The following is a 19,818-nucleotide window of genomic DNA, read 5'->3' as shown; positions in this document are numbered from 1 at the left end:
AATATTGCATTTTACCTCCATGATACTGTATCATCTGTTTGCTTACCATTTCTTCTTCCTTCCCCCATTATGACTTCCTTAAAGACAGTGACTGTATGTTTTATCTTTCTGTCTTGGTCCCAAGCATAGTTCCTGGCACACAGTAGGTACTCACTAAATGTGTGTTGGATGGATAAATGAATAGATCAGTGGATGGATGGATGGGTATAATATATTTTCTGAAGTAGTGGTTCCACAAAAAGGTTAATTGGCCTTTACGTTCATGTTTTAAACCAGAGATCAGCAAACTTTTTCTGTACGAGGTCAGATGGTAAATATTTCAGTCTTTGTGGGCCACTTGGTCTCTGTTACAGCTGTTTTACTCTGCTGTTGTAGTGTCCCAGCCCAGAAACCCAGTGCCATCGAGTCGATTCTGACTCATAGCGACCCTATAGGATGGAGTAGAACTGCCCCATAGAGTTTCCAAGGAGCGCCTGGAGGATTCGAACTGCCGACCCTTTGGTTAGCAGCTGTGTAGCCACAGACAATACATAAATAAATGTATTGACTGTGTTCCACTCAAGCTTTATTTACAAAAACAGGCAACTGACTGGATTTGGCCCGTGAGTGCTGGTTTGTTAACCCCTGTTTTAAATCTCTGGAGTTAGTAGGAATAGAGCACTAAAAGGTTGGCGTTTAAAACCCACCCCAAGGCACCTTGGAAATAAGGCCTGGTGAACTGCTTCCGAAAGGACTCAGCCCTGAAAGCCTTATAGAGTGCAGTTCTGCTCTGCACGTGAGGTCGCTACGAGTCAGAATCTATTTGACGGCAACTAATAACAACTGATTTAATAGCTTGAGATTAAATTGATTTGAGAACAAAATTGTTGCAACGTGAGGACAAAAATAATCTTCATCTACGTGTGAAGTAAAAGAAAAATAATTGAATTATTCATTAATTCTGTTGTCTCATAAAATCATGGGATTTCTGGGAGAGGGGTTACAGGGAGTAGATTCAGATTAATAAGGGAAATTCTAGAAAAAGCATTTATCTGTACAAATAAGAAAGAAGAGTTTATTTTTTCGTAACATACAAATGAAAATAACCAATGAAGAAATGTTTTTGCAAAATTTGTCTAGGGCATGATATTAAATTATATATAATCTGAATTTTGCCCAGTGGGTGGCAGGCAGCACTCTGTGATTGAGCTTATGTACTTGTTAGGTTTTCCGATGCTTGGGAAATGTGCCAGATTCTGAATGATAACACTGCCTGGAACGAGTTGGCCAGAGCCTGCTTGCATCACATGGAAGTGGAGTTTGCAATCCGTGTTTATCGGACAATTGGAAATGCTGGAATGGTGATGTCCTTGGAAGAAATAAAGGTAAACAGCATTTTATGAGAACTGCTAGATAAGATTTAAATGCTGTTTATTCAAATATTTTAAATTTCTGTGGTTAATCTTACCTAACTCATACACAAGTGAATTGATAGAACATTACCACTTCCTAATGAGTAAAGTCTTAAAAAAAATTAAACCCTTATATTTCTTTTCATCAAAAATGCTTTTATTTTTAGGGCATAGAGGACCACAACCTTCTGGCAGGACATCTTGCCATGTTTACTAATGATTTCAACCTGGCTCAGGACCTGTACCTGGCATCCAGCTGTCCTGTTGCTGCCCTGGAGGTATAGCAGCAAAGAAAGATGGGAAGAACACTCAAAGGGGATCACACCTTTCATATAGTTAAAACTTCTCAGCCCCAGACACCTCATGCCTCTCCACCCACTCCCCTCACCCCCCCAAATTAAGACATTTCAGCTTGAAGATACCCTTAATACTCATTAACTTTAAAAAAAGGTTATTTTCATTCTGCATTCTGTGGAGGCATAAAAGTTGTGGTATTGTAATATAACCAAATTAATTAAAATCTAGATGTGTCCAAAGAGAATAGATTTTGTAACTTAGAAAAATGTGTAAAAACAGCCAACATTATTGAATGCTTATGTGTGCCAGGCGCTATCCTAAGCATTTGACGTATATTAAGTCATTGAACCCTCACAACAATCCTATGAGAAAGTTCTGTTTTCAAGATGAGAAAACAGGCACATTTGCCTTTTACTTATTATCTGAAGTTCTCTTGTGTTTTAAGGGGTGGGCTGAGGACCAGGGTATCATCACTAGTTTTCCCAGAGGTGGGTGTTGTAGGATCGAGTGAAGGATTTAGTTCAAGGGCAGGGAAGAAAGGAGATGTGGCAATATAGAATAGTGATTAAGAACGTGGACTTTAGAGTTGGACTCAGCTGGATTCAAATCCCAGCTCTGAGTAACCTTAGACAAGCTATTTAATCCTTCTGAGCGCTAGACCCACTTCTTTACGGTGAGGATAACAATATCTACCCCACAAGGTTGTTAGAGATTTAAAAATGAGATTAAATCTTTTAGCACAGTATCTGATCAATAGTAAAGACAGAAAAAAGGTAGCTATTGTCATTATTAATATTACTCCCCCTCAAACCTGCATTTCTACAGCTGTTTATAGGAGATTGTTTTAAAAATATATGTGCTACTAATTTCACAACTTCCCTTTCTCAAATTGTTCTATAGCAAATTTTCATTTGTAAATTTTAAATGAACTGAATTAACTTTAAGACAAATTTAGATAATTTTATAGTACTCTTTGAGACAATTGGGGATACCTGAGACATTTTCAAATTTGGATTGGTACTCACTGAAGTAGGAATATGACTCCAGTGAGTGAGAGCAAAGGTACCATCTTAGCACTTCTCCACTGAGCTGTGTACACTGGTCGTGTACTATGAGATGTGTAAAGGATTTGAGTTAGTGGCTTCCGAATGGAGAGGGGTGATTGCACCCTGTTGTTCCTTTAACCTCACTTTGAAGGCTGATGAGTTAGCCAGCCAAAGAGGTCAGAGGCAGAGCCCTACCACCCAGCTCTACTTCATAAAAGCTGTGTAACTTCATGTACAAAACTTAGCCTCTCTTTGCCTCAGTTTCTGCATCTCTAAAATGAGGATATGAAAAGTTCCTTCCTTCTCCTATAGGGTAGTTGTGAAAAGTAAATAAGGCAATGCCCTAGAACAGTGCTAGCAGAGAATAAGCACTTGAAAAATGTTAGTTATTAACAGCTTTTAGGAAGTGGGACTAAAGTGAGGAAAGCACTTTGAAAGATTCTTTAATGATTAGTTTATATTGGAATTGTATACTAGACACAGATAAAAGGCCACAGGAAGCAGGAAGAAAGGCACATTTACATTTTATTTATATCTCCTGTCGTTCATATTGAGAAGCCCTTGGGGCACAGTGGCTGAGTCCTCAGCTGCTAATCGGAAGGTTGGTAGTTTGGAACCACCAGCCACTCCATGGGAGAAAGATGTGGCAGTCTGCTTCTGTAAAGATTTGCAGCCTTGGAAACCCTGTGGGGGCAGTTCTGCTCTGTCCGTTAGGGTCACTATGAGTCAGAATTGACTCAGCAGCAACGGGTTTTTTTTTTTGTTTTTTGTTTTGTCTTCATATTGTGATAGCTTCAGATTGTCTAAGAAAATAACATCAATTCCTTTAGTACAGTGTTTCTCAACCTTTTTTATTATCACTTCTCTAATGAGAAAAACTAGCACTTGTCTGTCAGTTTGTTATACTGTGGTGGCGTGCGTGTTGCTGTGATGCTGGCAGCTATGCCAACGGTATTCCAAATACTATCAGGGTCACCCATAGTAGACAGGTTTCAGCAGAGCTTCCAGACTACGACAGACTAGGAAGAAGAACCTGGTGGTCTACTTCTGGAAAAATAGGCCACTGAAAACCTTATGAATAGCAGCAGAACATTGTCTAATACAGTGCCTGAAGATAAGCCCCATAAGTTGAAAGGTGCTCAAAAGACGACGGGGAAGAGCTGCCTCCTCAAAGTAGAGTTGACATTAATGACATGGATGGAGTCAAGCCTTCAAAACCTTCATTTGCTGATGTGGCACCACTCAAAATGAGAAGAAATAGCTGGAAACATCCATTAATAATCAGAACATGGAACGTACAAAGTATGAACCTAGGAAAATTGGAAATCATCAAAAATGAAATGGAATGCTTAAAGATTGATATACCAGACATTAGTGAGTGAAATGGGCTGGTATTGGCCATTTTGAATCAGGCAACCCTATTATCTACTATGCCGGAAATGACAGATTGAAGAGGAATGACATGCCATTCATCATCAAAAAGAGCATTTGAAGATCTATCCTGAAATACAATGCTGTCAGAGACAGGATAATATTCATACACCTACGAGTAAGACCAGTTAATACAGCTACTATTCAGATTTGCCCACTGATCACTAAGGCCAAAGATGAGGAAATTGAAGACTTTTACCAACTTCTGCAGTCTGAAATTGATCGAACATGATATCAGGATGCATTGATAATTATGTGTGATTGGAATGCGAAAATTGGAAACAAAGAAGAAGGATTGGTAGTTGCATAATATGGCCTTGGTGATAGAAATGATGCCTGAAGTCACATGATAGAATTTTGCAAGACCAGTGACTCACTGAAAGGTGTTATTCAAAAAATACTTTTTTTCAGCAACATGAATGGTGACTATACATGTGGACCTCGCCACTTGGAACACACAGGAATCAAATAAATTACATCTGTGGAAAGAGACAATGGAGAAGCTCAATATCATCAATCAGAGCAAGGCTAGGGGCCGACTGCAGAACAGACCATCAATTGCTCATGTGCAAGTTCAAATTGAAGCTGAAAAAAATGCAAACAAGTCCGTGAGAGCCTTGACTATATCCCAGCTGAATTTAGAAACCACCTCAAGAATAGATTTGGTGCACTGAACACTAATGACCAAAGACGAGACCAGTTGTGAGATGACATCAAAGGACATAGTACATGAAGAAAGTAAGAGATCATTAGAAAAGAAACAAAAGACCAAAATGGATGTCAGAGTAGACTCTGAAACTTGCTCTTGAATGTAGAGTAGCTAAAGCTAAAGGAAGAAATGATGAAGTAAAATTGCTGAACAGAAGATTTCACAGGGTAGCACAAGAAGACAAAGTATTATAAGGAAATGTACAAAGACCTGGAGTTAGAAAACTAAAAGGAAGAATACACTCTATATTTCTCAAGCTGAAAGAACTGAAGAAAAAACTCAAGCCTCAAGTTGCAATATCGAAGGATTCTATGGGCAAAATATTGAACGACGCAGGAAGCATCAAAAGAAGATGGAAGGAATACACAAAGTCATTGTACCAAAAAGAAGTGGGCAGCATTCAACTGTTTCAGGAGGTAGCATATGATCAAGAACCAGTGGGGTTGAAGGAAGAAGTCCAAGCTGCACTGAAGGCATTGGCAAAAAACAAGGCTCCAGGAATTGGTGCAATACCAATTGAGATGTTTCAATAAATGGTTGCACACTGAAAGTGCTCACTTATCTATGCCAAGAGATTTGGAAGACAGCTACCTGGCCAACCGACTGGAAGAGATCCATATTTGTGCCCATTGCAAGGAAAGGTGATCCAACAGAATGTGGAAATTATTGAACAATATCATTAATATTACATACAAGTAAAATTTTGCTGAAGATAATTCAAAAACGGTTACAGCAGTGAATTGACAGGCAACTGCCAGAAATCCAAGCTGGATTCAGAGGAGGACGTGTATGAGGGATATCATTGCTGATGTCACAGATCTTAGCTGAAAGCAGAGAATACCAGAAAGATGTGTACCTGTGTTTTATTGACTATGCAAAGGCATTTGACTGTGGATTAGAACAAATTATGGATAACATTGTGAAGAATGGAAATTCCAGAACACTTAATTGTGTTCATGAGGAACCTGTACATATATCAAGAGGCAGTCATTCCAACAGAACAACGGGGTACTGCATGGTTTAAAATCAGGAAACATACACAGCAGGGTTGTGTCCTTTCACCATACTTATTCAATCTGTATGCTCAGCAAATAACCTGAGGAGCTGAATTACGTGAAGAAGAACAGGGTATCAGGATTGGAGGAAGACTCATTAACAACCTGCAATATGCAGGTGACACACCCTTGCTTGCTGAAAGTGAAGAGGACTTGAAGTACTTACTAATGAAGATCAAAGACCACAGACTTCAGTATGGATTACAACTCAACATAAAGAAAATAAAAATCCTCACAACTGGACCAATAAGCCAACATCGTGATAAACAGAAAAGACTGAAGTTGTCAAGGATTTCATTTTACTTGGATCCACAGTCAACACTCATGAAAGTAGCAGTCAAGACATCAAACAACGCATTGCATTGGGCAAATCTGCTGCAAAAGATTTTAAAGTGTTAAAAAGCAAAGATGTCACTTTGAAAACTAGGTATACCTGACCCAAGCCATGGTGTTTTCAATCGCCTCATATGCATCCAAAAACTGGGCAGTGAAGAAGGAAGAAGGAAGAAGAATTGAAGCCTTTGAATTATGGTGTTGGCGAAGAACATTGAATATACCATGAACTTCCAGAAGAACAAACAAATCTGTCTTGGAAGAAGTACAACCAGAATTCTCCTTAGAAGCAAGGGTGGGGAGACTATGTCTCATATACTTTGTATGTGTCATCGGGAGCGACCAGTCCCTAGAGAAGGACATCATGCTTGGTAAGGTTAGAGGGTCAGCGAAAAAGAGGAAGACCCTCAACGAGATGGATTGACGCAGTGGCTGCAAGTGGCTCAAGCATAATGTTTGTGAGGATGGCACAGGACCCAGCAGTGTTTTGTTCTGTTGTGCGTAGGGTCGCTATGAGTTAGAACTGACTCGATGGTACCTAACAACAACAGCTGAGAAAATTTAAATAATAAGAAATAAGATTTTGTTGAGTAGGATAGACCTTTGGGGGCCACAAACTACTGTAATAACTAAGACATATTTGTCCCCTGGAAACCAATTTTCTCTTCCCTGAGGGCTCTATCACTCCTTTTGAGAATGCATGCTGTAGTAATATACTTGCAAATATTAAGTTTCTTTCTTTAAACAAAAAGTTTTCGTAATCACTCTTATTAAAACTGATGTATATGGTGACTTTACACACTAATTTGGTCATTTGAAATTAAGGCCTCTCCCCTCCTAACAGATGAGAAGGGATTTACAGCATTGGGACAGTGCTTTACAGCTGGCAAAGCGTTTGGCCCCAGACCAAATACCATTTATATCAAAAGAATATGCCGTTCAGCTCGAATTCACGTAAGTCCTCATCTTTACATTTTTCAATCAGTAGCTAAATTCTGCATATGTTCATTTCTGAACTGCCATTAATTATAATTCCCTTTGTTCAGCTGCTAACTGAAAGGCCAGCAGTTCGAACCCACCAGCCGCTCTGTGGGAGAAAGATAAGGCAGTCTGCTCCTGTAAGGATTATAGCCTTGGAAACCTTATGGGGGGAGTTCTTCTCTGCTCTGTAGGGTTGCTGTGAGTCAGTCAGATTTGACTCGCCAGCAATGAGTTTGGTTTGGTTCGTTGATTTAATAATTGCTTTTCAGGAAAGACAAAAAAATGATATTAAGTGTACATCAAAAAAGTTTTCTAATTAATGTTGTCTTAACTATACATTTATCAATCACTTTTGTTTTCCGTATCAAAATCAAAATTTGAGCCTAATCGTTTTCCACATTTAGAGTCTAAATATTGTTCTGAATCACATTTGGCCATCAGCAGGCATGCGTAGCATCAGGGTGACACACTGCTTTTCATAACCTGTGCTCATGAACTTGATCTCTGTTAACACTTTGAGGACTTGCAGTGTAATTTCAAGGTATAGTAGAAAATAATTGGGGTTTGGTATACATCTTCTATTTGCTTCAAAGTATCGTTTTTTTTCTTTTTTTTAAAGAATTGAATTGCATCTAGTATTGGAAGTCAAGCCAGAATCTTTTCACAGAATGATACCTGCTGCTTGAGCAGTAATCCTTTAGGATGGCATGAATAGGCTTCAGAATCTCCCTTACTTTTGAAAATTCCATAATCTAGTCTGAGAGATTTAGAATTTCCTGGTATTCTGCTATGACAGACTATCAATTTTTATTTCAGTGTCACATGGCAGTGTAATTTTAGAGACATGTGGGACCCAGTTTTAAGTTAACATGCGGCCGTGGTTGGTGCTACCAATGCAAATACCTGCAGAGACAATAAATGAATAATTTCCTCACAAATATAAATTCACATGTGTGTGTGCAATGACAACTACATTATGACTTTCTTTGTCTGACAACTGGCAAATTTCTTTTGACATTTATTATAAAATACATCCCAACTTCAAAAAATACTAAAATGTGGGCAAAATTGGTTTTTGAACAAAGATAATATGGTTTTAACACTTGACTTTTTTTAAAGCATACTTTTATGTAGTCCTACTGTATTTTCATATAAACTTTGGATTTATTGAGAATATTGACACACAAATTATAGTTGTATATTCTATCAAATTCTATCAAAATATTCTCTCATTTCTAACCAGGATACCTCATTTAAAATTTTCCGTTCTACAAGTAAAAACTTTTGGAGATTTCATTTCTTCTCAGTAGACCTTAATTTAAATTTGCCACATTTTTGCCCTTTACAAAGTAAACCCATATATTAAAAAGGGAAAATTGGAGTCTTAGTACATAACACAAATGACAAGGCCCCAGTGCCTTCTCCCTCCATCTCCATCCTGAAGGTGACTAGATCTTAGAGACAAGACTCCTGTGTTGAAGATACAAAGGTCACTACATTGGGAGATGACCCACCAGATCCCATCACAAAACAAATACCCCAGTACACCCTCAGTCCATCCCAAAGACTTTGATTTTCACTTTTTTCAGGGGAACTGAAGCTTTTGTAACAAACTCTAAAACCTTCTCTCATTATAGTCAGATGAGCTGAGCCCAGTTGAGAGCCCTGTGCTTTGTTGTTTTCTGTCCTTTCTGCTCAACTCTTGACCATGAAGCCACCAATTTTAAAGTTTTTTTCGCTGTTCTGTATGTTGACCACTGGACCCTGATCTAGACACACATCCCGGCCCCCAATAATCAGAGTTTCCCTTGTTATAATGATAACCAGCTTAGGTATATTTCATCATCATCAAATATCCCAGCAGCTACCAGCTGCTGATTTGGGCCCCACAGGCCCTAGGCCTGTGCTCAGTTCCAACAGTCTGTTTCATTATGGATCCAAGACCTTGATTAGGTCGAAGCAGGACCAGTCGACTAAATCTGGGAGGGATTTAGCTCTCCAGTCTGGAATTAGGCTAATGAGCCGGATTCATATGTGAGTTCCAAAATAAAATAATAATGAAACAAGTGTGCCAAAATGCCTTAAAAATAAAGTGAGAATTGCAAGATCATAACTTACCATCTCCTAATTGAGCTTGCCCAAGAAAAACCTCAGACTTCTGAAGGAGGTACTGTCTTTCCTGTTGTAGAAGGTATCTCTAACTGGGTTAACGTAATTGAGTCCAAAAATTAGAAATTTCCACCTGGGAGCATTGTTGACTGTGTAGCCCTCGGTTCACCAAAACAAAATTATCAATCAGAACAGCTTCTCCTCCAATAAAGCCCTTGTACAACAACAGATAAGAAAACCGAAGCTTCGAGAGGTCAAGTAACTTGTCTAAGCTGTAAGTGGTAGAGCCAAGGTAAGTCTCAAATATTGCACTTTCCAGAGCTGATTAATTTATTCTGGAGGAGGTGGTTTCTCAGAGGAAGAAGGATCTCAAAAATGACCTTAGGCAAAACACTGACCCAATCTGTCCCAAATAATGAAAATAAATTGAGATAATAAATATGTGTTCTAGATATGCAGAACCTTATTAGCATTAGTCATGGCAATAAAACCAAAAAGAAAAAAATCTAAGTCCTACACATTGTAACCACATAGGACAGAGAACTACCCCCATAGGGTTTTCAAGGAGCAGCTGATGGATTTGAACTGCCTGCCTTTTGGTTAGCAGCCTGAGCTCTTAACCACTGCGCCACCAGGGCTCCAGTCATGGCAATAGTATTATTATTTATATTATATATAATACTTTTTTTCAGAGTAAGAGCCAGAGTCCTCAGTATTGCCCTCATCTAGTGTGTTCCTCCATTTCTACCCTTTAATAAAGCAACAGCAACCCGGATTCTCTCAATCTGTATTCTGCTTATAAATATTGGACCTTTGGAAAAGGGATTTGTTTTTTATGGTCACGATTGTCATTTAGTTCCCTGAAGAAAATACTTAATCAAAAGTGGCCCATAAAATTTAATGTAGATTCCAAAAAATACCTAGCATACCACCAAGTAAATATCTTACAGTCCAGCATAATCTGGTTTAATAATTTTTTTTCTAAGTAGCAGAATAATAATGGACTGCACTTCAGAAGAAGAACTTTGGATATATATTGTGTATCACACCTTTTGTGAGCTTAAGCAGCTCAGTAACAAAAATTATCTAAAATCTTCTATATGTAAGTAAGATATTTATGTATTAAAGTTCACTCTGATTTTTCTTGCAGGGGTGATTATGTAAATGCTTTGGCTCATTATGAGAAAGGAATAACAGGTGATAATAAGGTAACTTTGAATAAAGACATAATTATCTTTGGGTTTGCTTTCATTTTTAAAAAATCATAATCTTATTTGCATTGTATTCAGTATTTAGCAGGTAAGCCCTTTTTCAGTTTATTTGTAACTTTAAACTCTTAGAAATTGAAGATGACAAGATTTTTTCAGTTTCCAAAAGATGTGTTTCCCATTACATTCTAAATAGGAGCGTCTTACCAAGGTTGAAAGTAAGATTTTTACCCCTTCCAACTTCTAGGCCAGCTATGATTTTCATAAGGCTTTTCCTTTTACCTTCTTAAAAAGTTCCAGTAACTACTGTTCCCAGTCCATAAGAACTACTTCTGCCATGCCGTCTGTCATATGAACTTGGAAGGTATGTACTTTATCCACTGTGTCCCTCCATCCCCCCAGCCCAAAATTTTAGCTCAATAAGCTAATTATAATAAAACTTGGGTTTTAAGTCAGGTGATGTAGGGATTGAAAATATTTGTATTTTCTGTTTTATAGCTAGCGTGTTTATTACAGAAGTGATACATCTCATTATAGCCAATTAAAAAAATCACAGGACTGTGTAACATGACACGTGAGAGTCCAACATTCTCTCCTCCATCCACTCCCCCAACAGTAACCACTGTTAATGATTTTATATAGTATTTCCATTCAGAATCTCTTCCAAGCATACAAATGTGTGAGTAATATGGATTTTTACTAAAAATGAAATCACTCACCTCCGTTCATTCAGCAAAAACCAGTTGAGCATCCCCTCTTTATAAGGCAGCACTTCACTTTCTTCATGGCCTTTCCAAGTCAGTATATAAACATCTGTTTTAATCTTTTAAAAGCTTCTAATATCCCATTGTTTAGATGACCATAATTTTTTCATCTACTCTCATTGAATTATGGTTTTTTGGTTTGTTTTATCAACAACACTGCAATGAATATTCTCCCTGGTACATGTATCATTAATTACTGAAGACAGTATTTCTGAAGGGTATGTTCTTATCTTGGTCAGATTTCTAGGTCATTATGTGTTTTTACTATTTGATATTGCTAAATTGTTCTCCAAAAGAACTGTACGAATTCCCCCACCTATCAGTAATACAGAGAATGTTCATTCCTCCCATATTCTCAGTAACACTGAATGTTATCAACTGTTTTAACCTTACCGGTTTGATAAACAAAAAAGTATTTCATTTTATTTTACATGCCTTTTTTTTTTTTTTGATTATTAGTGAAGTTGGGCATGTTTTTATTTATTGGCCAATTGTCTATATATATTTTTATGAATTACCTAAACATATCTTTTGCTCATTTTCCTCTTGGGTTTTTGACATTTCTTTGTTTGGCTACATCTATTTTCGTTCATTCTTTATCTGTGCTGTCAAATACAGTAACCTCTAGACACATTTGGCTATATTAATTTAGTGATTTAAATTAGATAAAATAATTCATTAAAATTTTTAAATAAAATTAAACAAAAATTTAAAAATTACAATAACTGTATTTCAAGTGCTCAGCAGCCACATGTGGCTATTATTAGCTACCATATTGGACAGGGCAGATATAGCATATTTACATTATCACAGAAAATCTCCACTGGACATGCTGCTTTAGATAAAATGTAACCTGATATTACATTTTACCAGTTGTCGTTAAGTGCTGTCGAGTAGGTTCCAACTCATAGTGACCCCACGTACAATGAACGAAACACTGCCCAGTCCTGCGCCATCCTCCCAATCATTGCTATGTTTGAGCCATCGTTGCATCCACTGTGTCAATGCATCTCATTGAGGGTCTTCCTCTCTTTCACTTTATTACTAGTTAAGTATTAGTTATTTGAAAAATTCTTTGGCTATCATTGTTATTTTTAATGGACTAAACAATTCTTAACAACTAGGGTTTTTTAAAAAGTTTAATTATGCCTACTAGAGAAATCTTCAATTTGATAAATGGTTTTTCTTTTAATAATTTTATAGCATATATGCTATATATCTAGTATATTACTTCTTACATAAAATTTTATACTGGGAAGGCATACTAAGACATACAAGGTATTATGACAAAGGTTAGTAAACACTTGGTCATAAGCATAAAAGATCTAGATCTCTGAAGACAAAAAAAAAAAACTCTTAACACCTTTTTTGTTTTTTTAAGCTCACTATTATTTCAAAATCTTGAGACTTGCCTGAAAAGACTCATGAAAGTGAATCACATCCTTTGGACTCATTTTAGATTTAAATTATTTGTTCTTTATGAAATAAACACTTTAAGCTCTGATTTGTTAGCATTTAATTGCCTTACAATTACAGGAACATGATGAAGCGTGTTTGGCTGGAGTAGCCCGGATGTCCGTTAGAATGGGAGACATACGCCGAGGGGTTAACCAAGCCCTCAAACATCCCAGCAGAGTCCTTAAAAGAGACTGTGGAGCCATATTGGAGAATATGAAGGTATACCATTCTCTGTGTAAATATTCACATGGTTTTATACATAATAAATTTAATATTTTAATAATCTTATATTATCTCAGCAATTTTCAGAAGCAGCCCAACTATATGAAAAAGGTCTCTATTATGACAAAGCAGCATCTGTTTACATCCGCTGTAAGAACTGGTAAGCATTTGTTAAAATTTGTTTCTGGGAAGCTTTGGAAATACATGAGTCTTCTGTGCAGTGTCTTCAGTGGACTCCCTGCTTGTTACAGTGCTGCTCTGCCTACCTGTGCATTTTGTTCCCCCTGTTTGGGCCTTCTCCCCTTCTTCTTTTTATCTTCTTAGATCAGTTCATATTAATAGATTTTTTCCAAAGAACAAGAGCATTCATCTGGTTGGGTATAGGAAATCCCTGATTAGATTAATTACTAAGGGAAAAAAAAGCCCTGTTGCCCCCAAAGAGTTAATGAGCTAACCCATCTTTTCCTACCTTGGGTCTATGGGTCAGGTGAAAAAGCAGTTCAATCTGCTTTTACCTATAGGAGCCAAGATCAGAGTAACTGGTTTCGAATCCCCAAAATTAACATTTGGTTGGGGAATGCTGCTTTTGGAGCGAATGCAGTGTTGATATTATTCTCCTGAACCTCTCTCTGTAGGGCAAAAGTTGGTGAGCTTCTGCCTCATGTTTCTTCTCCTAAGATTCACTTGCAGTATGCCAAAGCTAAAGAAGCAGATGGAAGGTTTGTACAGTTTCACAAATTTATACCAATTTAAATGAATGTATAAGTTTTTGAAAACAGCCATTGATATTTGCAACCTTCTAAGCAAGGCAAAAGGAGCCCTGGTGGCACAATGGTTAAGTGCTCGGCTGCTAACTGAATGGTTGGCTATTTGAACCCACCCAGCTGCCCCATAAAGATTACAGCCTAGAAAATCCTATGAGGCAGTCCTACTCTGTCACACTGGGTCACTATGAGTCGGAATCAACTCGGTGGCACGGAACAACAGCAATAAAGGCAAAGCAGAGAAAGAAAGAAAACATCTTTTTATATCCCTTCCCAGTCTGACATGCCAGCCTGTAAAATTTCCTATACCTTATGTACCTTATGTATTTAAATACAGATTACTGTCTCTTTTTTTTGAGGGTTAATTACTGGAAGCTGAAATTTTGGTATAATATGGCATGCAGGCAAAGTGATAATAACTTTATTAAGGAGGGTAATTTAGGGATGCAGATGGAAAGGAAAGTGAAGAAACTTGGATCCACACATATGGTTGCACTATGTAAGCCACAAAGCAGTATTGAAATATAGCAGTGGATAGTTAATATCCTAAGTATACAAAGATCTCCTACAACTTAATACAAGAAAGCCAAAAACTCTAACAGGAAAATTGTCCAAGGACAAGACGAAAAGTTCCAGACAAGGAAATACAACTATTGAAGAAACACGTAAAAAGTTCTACCTTACTAAAAGTAATTAAATTCAAGCAATAGTATATCGTTTTAAGCGACCATACTGGGAAAGATTTATTTGTGTCAAAGTGCACTTGTTATACATGACCAATGGGAGTGTAAATTTCTGTAACTTTTGGGAAGTAATTTGATGATATGCTTTAAAAGATTTTTAAAGGTTAATACCCTCCACTTTTAGAAAAATAACCTAAGGAAATAGAGCTCTACACTAAAAGTCTTGTTGAAATGGAAAGAGCTGGAGTAGTAGTGGGGACTGAAGAGAGATCTTGAGCGCCATCTAGAGCTCACTCTCTTATATATCACTGTTTATTCATTTTTTTTTTAAGCCATACCTGGAAACCCTGGTGGCGTAGTGGGTTAAGTGCTAAGGCTGCTAACCAAAGGGTTGGCAGTTCAAACCCGCCAGGCGCTCCTTGGAATCTCTATGGGACAGTTCTACTCTGTCCTATAGGGTCGCTAGGAGTCGGAATCGACTCGAGGGCACTGGGTTTGGGTTTAAGCTATACCTATACTTGTAAAAAATTCTGTGCTTTCTACAATAAGTCTATATTACTTTTCAGAGTTCTCCTACTCAAAAAAAAAAAAAAAAAGGCAGGAATAAGTAAAAAATTATACTGATATGCTTCAGATGAGAAAACACGATTCAATATTGGTATTTTCCTCTTGGTTTATCAGACTCCTAAAAAAGAACATGTTTTTAGTGGAATGATTTCTGGTATTTTTTTTCTGATGAAGGAAAAAAGAAGTTCAAGGAAAATAAGCAACTACCATCAATAAAATAGAAAAGGATTTCAAACATTTATTGACACCCCCCCCCCAATATGACAGTGTTCATAAGAAAGTTTGTCTGAACTAAGTGTTTCTTGCAGATACAAAGAAGCTGTTGCGGCTTATGAGAATGCCAAACAGTGGAACAGTGTCATCCGTATCTACCTGGATCACCTCAACAATCCCGAAAAAGCTGTCAGCATTGTCAGAGAGACCAAGTCTCTGGACGGAGCCAAGATGGTAGCCAGGTAACAGAATACGTTCATAGTTTTGGACTTCCAAAAAAAAACTAGCCTTAAAAAGAGAAACTTCACCTTCCCTTCATCAAAGAAATAAATTCAAAAGGAATATTTATTCTTTTGTATGTTTTTTCTAGGTCTAGATGTTTAAATTCAAAGGCTCTTATGGACAGCATATGAGATTATGGTTTTCAAGAGTAAGCATATAATGTAGAACTGTGGTTTAACCAAAAAACTATTTATTTTTAAATGGCTTTTCATAATTGAAAAATATTTGGTTTTGTAAATCACAAATGAATTTTAAATAATACTCAAGCTAATTAGGTTTTTTCTTTGTTATAGGTTTTTTCTACAGTTAGGTGACTATGGGTCTGCCATCCAGTTTCTGGTCATGTCCAAATGCAATAATGAAGCTTTCACACTGGCTCAGCAGCACAACAAAATGGAAATCTACGCAGACATTATTGGTAAATACCATTGTTTTCCCTAATTTCTCTGAAAGATTTTTATCATAAAAACTCTTTGACCCTTATAATATAATTATCAGATTGATATACACACAAGCACACTCAACCACACCAGTTATTAGCATATCTTGGGAGTCCCAGTGTGGTGTAAATGGTTAACTTGGCTGCTGACCAAGAGGTTGTAGGTTCAGGTCCACCCAGATCCACCTTGGAAGAAAGACCTGGTGACCACTTTCTGAAAAATCAGCCATTGAAAAAATCCTATTGAGTACAGCACTACTCTGACACACTTGGGGTTGCCATGAGTCAGAATCAACTTGATGGCCAACTGGTTAATTAGTAGCTAATTACTATCACCTTAAAGTAGGATGGTATTATAAGAAAAGACCATTTTCAGTTTTCAAAAATTAAGACTTTTTGGGTGAATACCAAGCGAGGCCACATTGCCCAAATCCTGCTATTTAGCAACCAGTGGTTAAGCAAGTTTCCAAAGGAAGATAATAGGAAATGCAGGGTAATTTTAAAAAATGTGAATGTATTCATGAATTTAAAAAATGGAGTTACAAATTATAATATATACTTTGATGTAGGGTGATTTATACAGGTTGTGATTTTAAAAGATTTTGAAGGTCCAAAAGAGAACTTTATAGTCTGGGAATAACTGTTTATAGATTTTCTTCCCATGCTTGTTGTTCTCAGAAACTACTGAAATGATTTGCAGATTTTCATCTTATGGGCCATACATAACATTATTTGTGTTGTTGTTTTTTAAAATTCACAAAATGACCCTAGGGATTGATAAGATTCATGAGAAAATTTTTGTTTCAGTCTTCACGGGAAGAAATGGGGAAAAGCATCTTCTAAAATTTTGAAAAGTCATTAAGATAATTGGAGAAAAAGAGCTAAAGAAAAAAGGAAGTGCAGATAAAAATGATATTAGAATTGTCAGCATTTAACTTTACAAATGATGTTGCCTTCCTAACATCACAAAACATCATTGCACTAAAGCATTTAAGTTTTTCTAAGTTCATAAGAATAGAACTTATCCTTCTTTTTAAAAAAGATACAAGCAAAACACACACACACACACAATTTTCTCTACCCTGCTTTATTCCCTTCTTTTGTAAACTCCATAGCTGCCTTGGACTGCAGGCACAGAGCTCTTGGTACGAGAATTCAGCATCCTACTGGGCCTTCAGCTTAGGGTAGATATTAACAGTGAGGTGGAACTCCAGCAGCTTTGGAGTCCTTCGTCCTCTGTGTTTAATATGCTTAAGCCCCAAATCAAAAAACTTAAAAGAAAAACAGTAATATCTATAAATAGCATCTATTGGCCACTTGAGCATCAGTCATCTTCCTTGTCTGACAACTATACATAGACTGTTGTTCGAACCTATTCCCTGGGTGGCACAAACAATTAAGCACTCAACTGCTATCTGAAAGGGTGACGGTTTGAACCAACTCAGAGGCATCTTGGAAGACAGGGCTAGTGATCTGCTTCCAAAAGGTCACAGCCTTGAAAATCCCACGGAGCAGGCCTACTCTGCGCACATGGGGTCACCGTGAATTGGAATTGATGGCAACTAACAACAAAATTGTTTAAACCACCCATTGCTGAGGGAAAGAAGTTGGATTACATTTGTATCGTGGTTAACTTGGCTTCTGTTGTTCTGTAACTCTAAGCAAATCCTGGCTGAGGTTGTAGTCATAGTTGTTGCTGCTGTTTTAGGAAATAAGATTGAGACTCTTAGAGAATAATAAAAGTCACTCAGAGTGATGGCAAACCATAACCTTGCTTCTCACAAAACACTCATAATTTCCTCTTCTGATTCCTTTTTAGAATGAAAAGAAGATGGCACAGAGTGGACATTTGAGATTATTATAATGAATGTGTTTTATGATGAAAACAGACACTGATAATAACATTGGCTTTTGCAGTTTTAAATTTTTAATCACCTGTTTTTAGATCTTCTTTTGGGGTTAGCAATAAAAGTAAACAAGTTTAACTCAAAGATCATTTACTCAATGAACTTCTGTTGTAGGTTCTGAAGACACTACTAATGAAGACTATCAGAGCATCGCCTTACACTTTGAAGGAGAAAAAAGACATTTTCAGGCTGGAAAGTTCTTCTTGCTGTGTGGCCAGTATTCACGAGTTAGTATTTGCTAAGAAAACATACACTGGACTCCACAGGAATGGTTATGGAAAATATTTAAAAATACCCTCAGCTCCCAGACCTCCCGACTTGAAATCTCAGAGTCAACTTTGACTTCTCCCTCTCCCTACCACACCCTTCGCTTTCTTCCTTCATAATCTCTCTCAAATCTGTTCCTTTTCATTTCAACTGAACATCAGCCAAATCCAAGCCCAGTCACTTCAATTTAGGTTATTGCAATAATGTCCTATTTTCCTTGTTTTTAGTTTCTCTCTCTCTTACTCATCCTTCACTTAGTTCCCAATATAGTATAAGTGTCCATCGCTAAAAAGCCCGTTTGTCAGAGGCAGGAGTTACAGTGTCCAAAGTAGGGACCTAACTAAGTGAAGCAGTGGGGTGAAGGCATGCATCCATGATGTGACAGGGCAGGGACAAGTGGGTGGCACATGCCTGGTCTGAAGAGAACAGCGGCTACTCACCTCCAGTAGATTGTTGCCATTCTGGAATTAGTGGCCCAATATTGCTAGATCATGTGATGTTTCAAGAGAAACAGAAATAAGGATCTCCCAGTTTCAAAATGTGGGCCCAGATATTTGTACAGCACCACACCAGCCAAAGAAAATATGTCTATGTGTGAATTCAGGCTTCCGGCCAACAATTTGCTGTTACTGGCCTCTCAGATATAGTCTAAGCTCCATAACTGGCACTCAGAATTTCCACAATTGGACCAACCAACCTAACTTCCCAACCTGGAATCTAGCTGTTTCCATTGAAGAACACTCCTGCTAGCCCTTTCCTCATTCTTATTCTGACCTAGATTCTTCTCTGCTCACTTCACCACCCACCACAGACGTGTTATCCTTCAAGTCCTGTGTCTTCCACGACACCGTGCATCACTCCTATACATAATAATCTTTTCTTCCTCAGAGCACTTAGGAAACCAGCTGGCTACATTGCCTATTTGTCTTTTCATCTTTTAAAACCTTACATTTCTTCATAGGTGTGGTGGTAAGATGTTTAGGAATTAGACAGTTATGATTTAAAATAATTAGTTCATCATATTATAATCATATAGATCTCCCAATTAGATTGTATAAAACAGAAAAAGATGTTCTATATCCTAGTTTGGTGAATAGCATCTGGGATCTTAAAAGCTTACAAGCAGCAATCTAAGTACAACTATTGGTCTGTACTAGAATGGAGCAAAAGAGAATGAAAGAAATCAAAGGTTCAAAGAAGAAACTAGTCCACAGGACTAATAGCCCACACAAACCATATCCTCATCTAATCTGAAACCAGAAGAACGACATGGTGCCCGGCTACTACTACCAGCGGCTCTGACCAGGGGCACAATAGAAGGTTCTGGATAGAATGGGAGAAAAATGTAGAACAAAATTCAAATTCCTAAAAAAGGCCAGACCTACTGGACTGATACAGCCTGGAGGAACCACTGAGGCTATTGCTGCAAGAAAACCTTTGAACTTGGAACTGAAGCTATTTCTGGAGGTTACCTTTCAGCCAATAATAGATTGGCTTATTAAATACATACTATCACCTGTCACCTGTGAGTAATGTGCTCCCTTAAACAATCAACTACATAATACCAAACAGTCAACATTTACCCAAAAGCAAAGATGAGAGGACAAGGAGGGGAAGGGAAGCTAGATCAATGGAAACAGAACAAACAGAATGGAAATAATGAGAATGTTGACACATTATGAAAATTGTAAC

General features: G+C 37.5%; 1 protein-coding gene across 3 annotated transcripts in view; it reads left to right on the top strand.

Moving 5' to 3' along the window:
• The window catches only part of WDR19 (WD repeat domain 19), a 92,440-nt gene that overhangs the window by 42,859 nt on the left and 29,763 nt on the right, over positions 1-19,818 (top strand). For all 3 annotated transcript variants that reach the window (XM_023549798.2, XM_010591417.3, XM_023549799.2), the window contains 10 exons: positions 1,205-1,364; positions 1,559-1,669; positions 7,107-7,216; positions 10,503-10,560; positions 12,861-13,001; positions 13,082-13,164; positions 13,640-13,723; positions 15,327-15,473; positions 15,807-15,931; positions 17,974-18,086. In XM_023549798.2, coding sequence (XP_023405566.2) covers positions 1,205-1,364; positions 1,559-1,669; positions 7,107-7,216; positions 10,503-10,560; positions 12,861-13,001; positions 13,082-13,164; positions 13,640-13,723; positions 15,327-15,473; positions 15,807-15,931; positions 17,974-18,086 — 1,132 coding nt within the window. The remainder of the gene's footprint in view (positions 1-1,204; positions 1,365-1,558; positions 1,670-7,106; positions 7,217-10,502; positions 10,561-12,860; positions 13,002-13,081; positions 13,165-13,639; positions 13,724-15,326; positions 15,474-15,806; positions 15,932-17,973; positions 18,087-19,818) is intronic.

Source organism: Loxodonta africana, chromosome 5 (genome assembly GCF_030014295.1).
Source record: "Loxodonta africana isolate mLoxAfr1 chromosome 5, mLoxAfr1.hap2, whole genome shotgun sequence".
In the NCBI taxonomy this organism is placed as follows: domain Eukaryota; kingdom Metazoa; phylum Chordata; class Mammalia; order Proboscidea; family Elephantidae; genus Loxodonta; species Loxodonta africana.
The sequence above is the reverse complement of the archived record's forward strand: the minus strand, read 5'-3'. Positions and strand labels throughout refer to the sequence as shown.